The following is a 12,155-nucleotide window of genomic DNA, read 5'->3' on the forward strand; positions in this document are numbered from 1 at the left end:
GCACAGCAAGAATACAAGATGCCAAAATCGGAAAGATCCATCCAGTTTCCCAAAACTGCAGACACACAGAATATTTGCTTTCATGTCTTAAGAATATTTTATATGTATTGAAATTATACCTATTGATACTGCAATCATAGGAAAAATGATGTTTAAAACATAGGTTGTCCTTAATACCATAGCAGTGTGTAGCATTCACTAATATATATGTAAATGATATAGTACCATTGCTGAAACAATTTAAATGCACACCAGCTGTTTCCAGACCCCTAGGAAATGCAATTCTGCATTGCGTACTTCATTTTCTGACCACGCTCTCAGCATGCAACAACACAAGAAGCAAAAATATAACTTATGGACAATAAATCTTCAATCCGGAATTTCCAGTATTACTGTCTTTTCATGAACTAATGTTGTCAGGATGTATTTTTAAAGATCAGAATCTTGTCAATCTCAATTTAAACTGGTTAATTAAAAAGTAATTGTCATTCACATGAGAATATGAAAATTTATGTAAAGCTTAATGGCAAGGGCTGTATTTGATGCATTTTTTGCAGAGACTCTGGCTTTGCTTGGCCTGATCCGTACATGTATCTGAGTGTCTCTCCCACCCACTGCTTGAACTGTTTACAAACCACATCAGCCACATTCTAGGCACCATTGCTTCTCCAATGACAGAAAGAGTAATGTATAGAGGCTTCAGCCTCTCTGCGGGAACCAGTCTACAAATGTCCTTAGAAAAATGTTACTTTCCAACTGAAAACAAACAGAACTATGGATTTGCTTTGAAAATTTAGCATATAGGCAGGTTTTTACTGCAAAAAGGGACAGGCAATGTTCCTTCTGTAATAAAACATACTTACCTGCCTGTTAACTCACTTCTTTTAAACAAAATGCTAAGCTGTGCATGCCAACTCAGCCAACCAAGATGGCCAAAGGTCCTAGAAGAGAAGGGGGCATCTGCAATGGAACTGGAAGTGAAAATAAAAAAATTGTGCACGGGCAGGTATGCTTTTTTTGCAGAAGGGATGTCACCTGTTTGACCAGATCTAATCTTCAAATGACTGTCCTTAAAGGAGACCCTGTCATTAAAGCGTCGTCTGCCTCGTTCTGGGATTCCTCTTTGTCTTGGCACAGAGGAAGTGCTGGCCGCCGCCATCTCCTACCTTCTCTTCTGGTCTTCTTGCTCCATCACCCAATCTCGCACTGCGCAGATGTGAGATCGGGTGACATAGCCAATGTGAAGGGGAAACAAAACAGCCGATCTCACCGTGTATGCATCTCTTTCCCCTTGATCTTGGACATGTGCAGAAGGTGCAGCCAGAGCCTCCCGGGATGCATGACGTAGGTATCCCAGGATAAATGGGGGGTGCTGCACCCTTTTTTTTTAAAAAAAACCACCAACATTTTTACTTTATATAGAAGGGTTGTCGACCCTTCTATGTAAAGTAAAAAAAGTTGAGTTTAGGTACGCTTTATTGTAAAAGATTGCAGATAAAACCAGAGGAAAATCGAGTATCATAAATTCTTACTGCTTAATGTTTTTTTTACCTTTCCATAAATTAATCTTTATTTACAATATACCTTTCAAATTTTTGGTAAATTTTAATGCTTGAAGAAGGGTCAATTACCCAGCACAGTGCTCTCCCTTCTATGTCATGGCTCTCCCTTCTTCTAGAAATGACCGCCTACTCTCTGTGCTGGCCCAGAACTTCATTTATTCAGAGGGTAAGGCTTTTCCCTAGAGATGTCTAGGCATAGGTAAGCACTTGTCACAAGTAAGAGCTAGGGTTAACTATGCGAGGTGGCCGCCTCTTGCCACTCTATGTGAATTTAGATTTAGTTACCTAGCCCATTAATATTTCAACCTGAAAAAGTACAACGTGCATTTAGTGGTGCTGGCGGTAAGGCCAAATATAGGAGCTATTGCCCATACCCTTCCATAGCCTGTATGTCCAAGTTAATAGGAATAATTGCAGAAAGAATAGTGATGCCCAGAGGTAGCAGGTGAGAAGTCAGGGACACAGTAAAGAACAAATTAAAAAAATTATGATAATTGCTCCCATTGGTGTCACTCTCTCTGATAGTGTCACCCATTGTTGTCTGCACATCTTTAGTGATACCACCGCAAAAAAGGAACTTACAGCCAAATAATAAACATAAAATGTGTTAAATGCACTTATAATCCTATCTGAAAATGTTTATTGAGATTATTGGCCTGATGTCAGGATTTGTTTAACGTAAGCAGCACGCAGCTCCGGTGACCAATTATTATTATTATTATTATTAAACAGGATTTATATAGCGCCAACATATTACGCAGCGCTGTACATTAAATAGGGGCCAATCAGCTTCTCACTAACAACAGACAATTTGAATGATCCAGTCATCATGCCTTTTCCATTTATGCATAGTTGGGACTTTCAAGCTATTCTATTTTTTTACAACTTAATGTAATTTAGTGTGAAAGTAAGCACAGGTAATCTATTATCCTGAGGGGAATCCTTAAATGTAGAAGATATTTTGATTGATGTGTTTCACATGTTGACTTGCAAAACAAAGTAAAATGCAGTAATGGTTAAAAAAAACATGCAAATACATGGCAAATCATGTGTTCATACATTTCCACTGAATTCAATAGAATACATATAAGCTTAATCATAAAGATTTGTAGATACATCTGTATGAAAATTAGAAAAAAGCAAACTTATATTAGTTGATGTCATGGTAACAGCAATAAATGAACTTTTAAAATAACTTGATCAAGTATTCCGAAATTGATTTTCCTGATTTGCATTAGGAAAATAATATAGCAGACATCAAAAGAGTTAATATACATTTGATTTTATTTGTCATCTATATATCTCTTATGTTGTGCACACTGACTTTTCAGAGCACTCATGCTAGATAGAGCGGCACATCAAAGGTAGCACCTGACACACACATTTGTCTTAGTTTAAACAGCAGTCAATATAATGTCAGAAAAGGTCATGCTACAATACATAGTTTCTGATTGATTTTAACAACTGAAAATCCATATGGCCTTGTATTGACATTAACAACCTTGTATGAGTTACTCATCATGCTGAGGCTAAACTTCATGTAAATGCATCAGGAAAAGAGTTTCTGGCTAAAGGTCATACACAACAGCATGAAATATGTCATTTAAGGAACACTTTCACAGTTGTACATTCCAACAAAAAGCACCTAGCATTTTGGGCACAGTTTGGGCAGTTCGGTGCTTACAGTTGGAAAATTAACATACATACTGTATACACTGATCAATATAGAAACGTATGAAAAGTGTACTAAATAAAATTGCTTAGGTGGTTTTAATGGCACCTATTAAGGGATGGGATATACAGGGCAGAAAGTGAACAGTCAGTTTTTTGAGGTGATGTGTTGGAAGCAGGAAAGGTGGACAAGCAATAGGAACTGGGTGGTTTTAACAAGAATCAAATTGTGATGGCTAGACAATTGGGTCATATCATTTCAAAATCAGCAGGTGTTTTGGGGTGTTATTATTATGCAGTGGTTATTACCTATCTAAAGTAGTCCAAGCAAAGGCAACTGGCAAAAGAGTCATGGACACCAAAGGCTTACTGACATATGAAAGGCGAGGAAGGCCTGCCTACCTGATCGGAGCCCACAAAAGATCTACTATAGCACAAATTGATAAAAAGAATTAACACTGTCCTTGAAAGAAATGTGTCAAAACACAGTGCATCAGAGATTGCTGCCCATGGAGTTGTGTAGCTGGAGTCCAGTCATAGTACCCATAATCACGTCTGTCCACCAACAAAAGTTTTCTTCCAAACCAGGTGGATGGCCATGTGGGTTATTTACCTTGGCAAGAGATAGCAGGACGCACTGTAAGAAGAAATCAGTGTGACTTAAAGGCTCTACTCCTAACATCATGGACCACAACAGCTGAAAAATATAGCCTAGTCTTGGACCAACCCCAGTCTATGATTTACTAATGAGGGAGCAGCAGCACACTGAAGCCTATATACATGAGTTACTACAATGCAATCTACACCATACTGTGCTCTTCAAGTTTAGCACTACATAGAAATACTTTTCTCTGAAGCTTTTCATGAAAGCTACAATTCCATGTCCCATGGACTGCATACCTATTCCCGGACCATGATTTAAACTGAAGTAAAACTGAAAAGGTTCAGTATCCTTACCCCAGATTATGAATGTAGCCCATGAGTTAGCCCATGCCAAGTTTATGACATGAGCAACTTTTTTGTTAAAGATACCTTTTGGGATGGTTCCATAAGATACCTTTTATGGCCCCGTGTAGCTTTAGGCTAAAATATGCCAAAAAATATTTATTAAAATGGGATCACAAAGTAAAGGGTATTGCAAAGAAGAAGAAAACCTAGAATTATTTGAATTATGTAGCATAAAGCAGGAATCTTTATCGCGCTTGTACACAGCAATCTTCTTCATCCGGTGAAAGAGTCACGCATTAGTCAAGGATTTATTTACAAAGAAGCTCTGTTAATCTGCTCCTTATGTTACATTTATATGGTGACCTGTCATCCCAGAACAGGTGGAGTGGCTGATTAATTACCTAGTTGGAGTAATTAATTTGCTGATTACATATGTCTGAGGAACAATAACGTTGAGAAGTTATCCATCAATGGAAATATGAATGTTAAACAGAGTTTGATTTAGTGAAGTGCACAGAATTCCTGACATTTCAGTGGTTTACACAATGTTATCATCAGATCAAGAAACACATCTCCTGGTGAGAACAAGTTTACTAACAGTGAGCTCACTTGGCTTTTCCCCAAAGGCTTGATGATGACAACTGATTCATAATAGAATTGTAGATTCCAGTTAACTATATCAGGTTTGTGGTTGGGTAAATATGAAATTTGATAGAATGCTTTTAAGCCATCAAGAACATTTTATAGACACTTAGATTGCTACTTTGATAAAGCCTGTTCTTTACAGAGCTCAATGATTATCATCGACAGACTCACCCCAATAACTTTTTTCCATTGTGAAAACTCGCTATGCAGTTTTATGCTATGCAGATTGTTTCAGCAATCTGCACATCAACTCTGGTTGCGCTTTCTGTTTAATATAATCTGCACATTCTAAGGCAGTGTTTTTCAACCTGGTAAATTGCATCTGGTCCAACTGCTACTACATATTGCAGCAAGTGATAACGCTACTACAATTCTCGGCATCACTCATTGCATCGTCTCTGTTGTTCTGTTCCATAGACGCAAGTAATGCCGGAAATTATAGTCTCGGCATCACTCGTGTTTATGTGACAAGTGAGAGATGTCTGCCCCTGTGTTCAGTGTTGAGCGGGACCTCTTTGTTTCTGTGGGGGAAGGTTTTGTATCTGGTGAGGAAAAAATTCAATTTTTCAGTGGATTTCAGGTTTGGCCCCCGACTTGGTCTAAGTTTTTGATTTCGGTCCTCTTTGTGTTTGAGTTTGACACCCCTGCTCTGGAGGCTGCTAGGGTTTTCTTGGGCAATGTGTGCCTCCCGACTCAGTTTAAGTGACACCAATTGTCTTTTTGGCTATCTGTAAGGGTAACATTCTTCTCATTGGCCAGGAATGTAAAAATCACTCTTCCTTGTGACCTCCACACTATTTTTTTGTGAGATGTGGATATAGTAATTATAGAAGGGTTGCCTGAAGAACTGAAAGTTATTTCAAGGTTTCCCCCTATTTTAAAAAGGTCTAGAATGTCTGCTCTAAGGTATGACTTTTAATGAAATTCATGTTGAAGGAATTTGTATATTACTATTATTACTGCCATCTGTCTAAAAAATTATTTGTTCTTATAGGGCTTAAGGACTTTTTAAGCCTCTAATTATAAAAAAAATACTGTAGCCAGTAAATTAGCTTAACAACCAAAGAGCCTAGTATTTTTTTAAAAAAGAGACCCCATATGAAAGCCTGCATATTTATGTTTGAACAATGGTTTTTTTTTTCTTTACTGGATTTCTAGGATCAATAAACTGCACATCTCTAACCTAAATGAATAATAACACTGATAAATTAAAACATGTTTTGGCTTCATGACAATCGCACATCTCCAACAAGGCAAACAGAAATATGTACATTTCAGTAGCCAATACCAACATAATCCTTCAACCTTCAGAATGTTGGCTTCATGACAATCGCACATCTCCAACAAGGCAAACAGAAATATGTACATTTCAGTAGCCAATACCAACATAATCCTTCAACCTTCAGAATGTTCCAAAACAGCTATGAACAATAGCATGTTGTTTAGTTATATGTTTTATAACAGACTAAAATAATACAGCTTTAGCATTTCACAAAAAGGATTTTTTCAAAGGAAAAAAGCCAAAATCTTCTGGAAATTCAGACCCCAGACTCCAGAGACATACTTCTCAGCTGGTTCTGCTGTCTCTGATAAGAATATACCTGTAGGCACTTCAATACCTCAGCTCTCAATCCTTTTGCATTAAACTATAACAAAACTGAGGCACTGGTGGTTGATGACATCAACTGACATTTTTTAAACAAACACTCCGCTTCAGCCTACTGTCAGTAGACATGAGTATTCAGACTATGTACGTAAAAAACGTAGGATGGTGTATGATGGAAATGTACACTGCCTGGCCAAATAAAACCCTTGTGGGGGCAGTGTGATGATCTGGGGTTGCCCCTGTTGGTCAGGTCTAGGCTCAACAACATTATGTGCCAAAAAATGAGGTCGGATAAAATAAATATACTGAATGACTAGGTTTTTGCAGTAGATTTAATTTTCCCTGATTGCACAGGCATATTTCAAGATGACAATGCCAGTTTTCTTGGGCTATATTTGTGAAAGAGTGGTTCAGGGAGCATAACCTAAAATACCCATGGTCATTCCTTAACCCTACTGAGAATTGTTGGGAGGGAACACTATGCAAAGATCCAAATCTCCTAACATCAACACAAGATCTTGCCAAAAAAAACTCAGCAACCCTGAACAGAAATAAATGTTGTAAAATTCCATAAGCTTACCAATGGCATACAATGGTGAATGTATGCCGTAATCCAAAGTGGTGGAATGAAATATTTGAGTGTGTGACTTTTTTTTGGAAAGGCAGAGTATATATAAAGAAAGTGTTAGGTAATCCTATTTTTTCATTCTTCCACTATTATTATGGTGAAAGCGTCAAGCACCTTATTCTCTCTAAAGCAGTAATCAGTGCATTACTTTAATGCTTAGAATGTAACCTTACCAGAAAAAGATATCAGTCTTCACAGTTAGTTGGTTGGTGACAAACATGCCATATTATTTGCACATAATTAGTTATTTATAAAATAGAAAATAAAGATTTTGATTTATGACTTTTACAGCACTGGGTAATCAAAGGCCTAAATCGAATGACCTACTAATTCCATGCTTTCTCCTTAGACAGAAACATGGTAGCTCCTGTTTAAAAGTGATGGGAATTTACAAACACACTCAAAGGATTTACCACTTCAGTTCATAGGGCCCCATCCAGTTTTAAATCATTGTACATATGTACTTGATTATTTAGGCCTATGGGATTCATTAGCCATCATTTATGCAATATTATTTTTATATTAACTTGGGTTTGTACAGAGCTTAAGGGAGTCCATGGGGAAAAATCACTATAAAAATACAAATATTATAATTTATACACAAAAAAAGGGCTACCACACTATATCAAGCAAAATAAACAGAATCAACTTATATGCATGAGAAATGTTGACAGGTATGTAGGCCTTTACTTCCACAAAAGCAGAAAGATTGACACTTTCAAACTTAAATCTCTACAATGTTTTATTGTACAAACTGGGTCCATATCTAAGTAGTATTTGGGATTTACACAACTATTACCCATGATTGATTCACATACAATTCAATTAAATAAATAAATGAATAATGTGTAATAAACAAAATTTGCAAATGTACAATACCTTAAATGCTACATCAACCTTTTGTAATGATGTATGATTTACTGACATAATAAATTCCAGTAATCAAATAAATATCACTTATAAGATGTTAAGTTCTGTTAAACCTTAAAGACTTTTTAAGTAACCTTCAATACATATAGTCAACTTTATTTATGTATAGTCACCTAAACTTCCACAGAGAATGTGCAAATACACTCCAAATTATTCTGTATTACAACAACTGCAAAATGAGATAAAAAAGAAAAAGTTGTACAAGTGCATGGGGACAACACCAGTAATAGACACTATTGATAAGGTATAATACATTTCTTAGCACCAGATCAACACCAGTGGATTCCGGGCACTGGCATCTATACCCCATCTTCTTCCAGGTTCGAGATCTGCACCCATCTGCATTTGCCAGGCTGGAATATCTCATACATCCATATGGGAGTTCATTCATTCCAGGTAGACAGGCATATGCAGCTTAGTGTACGTTACAGAAATAATTGCGAACACGCAGGTAAGTTTGTTTTATTGCAGAAGGAACGCTGCCTATCCCTTGTGTAACCTGATTGTTAATTGACATTTTTTTTAACTTTAGTCATGCTTTTGCTTTATTTGGCTGCCAACTGAACATAATATGCCCCAAAAAACACAAACCTTTTTTTTCTAATACCATGCGGGACTGTGCATTCTACATGAATTAACAAAGAGTGGAAGTTTTAATGGGCCCTTAGGAGTCTATTTATCAAAATTTTATACAAAGATTCACATACTTCCACATAGGATTCGATTTAAAAAATATGTGACTGAAATATGTTTCAAAGTATTCAAAAAATGATAATGAGAAGCACTAACTGATTGAAAATTTGTTTGCAACATTTTTCCTTTAGGTTTGAAAAAAGTTTTCCATTCTAGCAGTTGAAGGGCATTGATTCTAAAACATTTTTTAAAAATACTAAAAAAAATAAAAACACCCAACAATATACAATTTGATTTGGTCACAATTAGCTAAATTGAAGGGAAGAAAAAAATAATGACTTACATTCCAGTCTCAAAGATTTTTTATAGAATGTTACATTAAAAAAGGAAAACTTAAAGTTAGAACTATAAAATTCTAATTTGGCTTTATTTTGTAAAATTAAATGCATATGAAAGGCTAACAGCTGATCTTGGAAAAGTGTCTGAAATTAAATATTTCAATGATTATTTTTATAAGGTAAACATCTGACATAATAATCCTTCCAGGCGCTTGCATTCCCACCATATATCAGTGCCATCAACAGCTCCACAACTATAGTTTGCTCAAAAACTCAAATGTTTTGTTTCCCAGCAGTGTCCAGTTAGCAATGTCATCCTTCCTATCCTAGTCCCCTTGTCCTGTATTCTTGGCAGAAAAGAGTAGCCCAGCGACCAGATGCTCATTGAACAAGTTAGAATTGCTTAAGTCATGAGGGACCAAACGTGGCCATGAGTCCTGTGCTAAGTGCAAGCTTTGCATGTTATTTATGGCACAGCAATATAGGAGTTCTGATTCTTTTACTTTCTAACAGTGTTTGTAAAACCACATTAGTTTAACTATTATAATTACTTACATTGTATATAAACATTAGTCTGTTCTTAGAAATGATAATAGTGGGGAAAATCTGCTAGAAGAAGGGAGTTTTGACTCCACTTTTACATGCCAGTATTTTGTTTTCCAGATTTAAAGTGTATTTATTGGCCTGTCTAGTGAAATACCAAGTAAGCACTCCTTTAGCTTGTTTAGACAAACCATTGACAACTGCAATAATAGCAAAGAGAGACATTTAAATATTTGTACAGCATATTTAGTATTTGGATCATCTTTGGGAGGCAAAAAAAACAAATACTTTGCCAGCTAATGTGTCAAAAATCTTCATTCAACATTTATCTTCAAGTGGTAAAAACCACAAACTATTTCATAATCAGTTTAGTACATAGAAGAATTATTTTACACTTACTTGCAGGAGATGGGGTGCTGCAACTACTTGTGGGAGGATGGCCTTGAAATCCATGAAGAGCCGGCAATGGCAGTCCACCAATAACAGGAGGAAAGAGAAAGGGATAGTGGCTTGCTGGATAGTGATTCATATGTCCGTTCACAGCTGGAAGAGGACATGAACGACTGCTGGTTGTCATATTAAAATATCATTGTGTACAATAACTCATCTAGGAATAGAAAGCACCATCCCTTCCAGCTGACAAATAACTAGTTATCTGTTATCAAGTGGAAACACATTAAAAATGTATACAGAATTTCAGCTTGCTTGAGGAATGATTCCGGTAACAATCACATAAGATTTGATGAATGTCTTCAGCTGCAAGTTGCGCAGGGTAAAAAAAAATCTCCTGGCTTAATTTTGTGCTTCCGATTCCGCTGAATTGTTGCTTTTATTCCCGTTTTGGTTACAATGAAGTTATATTTATTCACAGATCCATTTCTAGATGAATATCTCAATCTAAAAGAGAACAAAAAGTAAATATAATCTATAAATACATCAAAATCTTTTAGAGGGAGCATCAAATGTAATAGGCTGCTTGCATCTTAGCAAGACAATTTAATGAGTACAGATTTTGAAAATAGAAATTGTGGCAGTTTGTAAAAAAAAAAAACTAAACAATCTGAAAGTAGAAAGCTATTTTCATTAATGCATTTGCAGCAGTGATAAACAAATCGTATAACGTCTTGGGAAATATTTGCTGTCTTGTGCATTCTTCAGGAAGGGAAGAGATGCCTTACACATGAAACAATGACCTAGATTTACTAAAATGATGAAAATAGAGTTAAGGACTGCTAAACCTTGGTCTCTATAGATAAATCTGAGCCAAAATTTCACACACATTCCTAGTCTTCTGAATTGATAATATGTCAAGGTTGAGCTTAACAAATTCAAAGCATACTACTATAACTAATTATCACCATAACCATTATCATTAACATAATACATTCCATACACAAAGTGCAAAATGGACTTTTGCAGAGAATTATTAGCAAAAACACAAAACCACCAGACCAGAAATTCTGGGAGAAGTCCTAAAGTGGGCAGGAACTGTAAAGTTGTACCCAAAAGTGAACTTGGCAAATATTGCCTGTGGTCTTCCTGCCATGAATCTTTTTCCCATTAATGAGTTGGTAAACCTTGTTGTGTGCCATGTCTCTGTTTGGAGACAATTCTCTTGGTAGAGTCATGATCATGCTTCATAATGTTATAGCTGCCTCGTTTATCACTGGTTAGGTAATGATCGAATAGCAGCAGGAAAGGGGTAAGAAGCAAAGTCAGAACCAGAGACATCCTTGCACTGTAGTTTCACAGGTACAGGCTTCTCATAAGCAAGGAGAACAGTAGTAACTGTCACCAAACGTCTCTTCAACCACATGAGACTAGTGGTCATGGGCAGTTGTGCAGATTAGTTAGGGTCCAATTTAAACAAACAGAAAACTGAAAATTAAGACTGTAAACACATAAATGCAGCCCACCTGCTTAGCAGAACACTTATTTCTCTTTTACTTTTACAAAGCGTTTTGGTTTCTGAAAGTAAGGACCCATGCTAAAATCTGAAATAGAAATTTTTAGTATGAAATTGTGATATAGGGTTCTTGGAGTAAAGTAAATTGAATGAACCTTGCAATTAAATCATAGTTGCACCAATTTCTGAATTGTATTAGCAGTTTATTACTTGGTTTCACTAGAACCCCTTAGATTAGGAATGGCATGATGCCACATTCTGTGACCCCACTGTACTCTAATGTCTATGTGCTCAGAAAGTGATATGGGTAGGGATGGAACAAGGTAAAGCACTATCCCTAGGCTAGATGTGTAACCACATTACTCTACTTACTGCCATTGTCTCCCCTTGGCATATATGTTATGTACAATATTCTCCAACTGTATCACCCCGTCTACTCCCCAACGATAATATGATGATATGATATGATGATAATATGCTTCTTCTAACTCTTTTTTACTTTTTTCCTATGAGTGAGTTTATTTCTCCTCTTTCTTTCCTATTTCTTTCTCCTCCTCTACTTGTCCTGCTCTAAAGTGTTCCTTCTTCAACCATTCAAAAACCAACATACTTATACCTCTTTAGTTTCCTTTATTTTATATTTTGCTTTTTCTATGTGACTGTTTTATTTTGTATGTCATGGTATCTAAGAATGCTTTTGTTGACCTAGTTAAGTGGATATTAAACCTGGGGAAAGGGGGATCCC

At 36.3% G+C, this 12,155-nt stretch overlaps 1 protein-coding gene across 1 annotated transcript in view; it reads right to left on the minus strand.

Moving 5' to 3' along the window:
* RARB (retinoic acid receptor beta) overlaps positions 1-12,155 on the minus strand; it is a 400,124-nt gene that overhangs the window by 234,281 nt on the left and 153,688 nt on the right. Inside the window, exon 3 of the mRNA XM_072412402.1 lies at positions 9,904-10,401. Within this exon, the coding sequence (XP_072268503.1) occupies positions 9,904-10,081 (178 nt within the window). The 5' untranslated portion in view covers positions 10,082-10,401. The remainder of the gene's footprint in view (positions 1-9,903; positions 10,402-12,155) is intronic.

The sequence above is a fragment of the Pyxicephalus adspersus genome, chromosome 5 (genome assembly GCF_032062135.1).
Source record: "Pyxicephalus adspersus chromosome 5, UCB_Pads_2.0, whole genome shotgun sequence".
Taxonomy (NCBI): domain Eukaryota; kingdom Metazoa; phylum Chordata; class Amphibia; order Anura; family Pyxicephalidae; genus Pyxicephalus; species Pyxicephalus adspersus.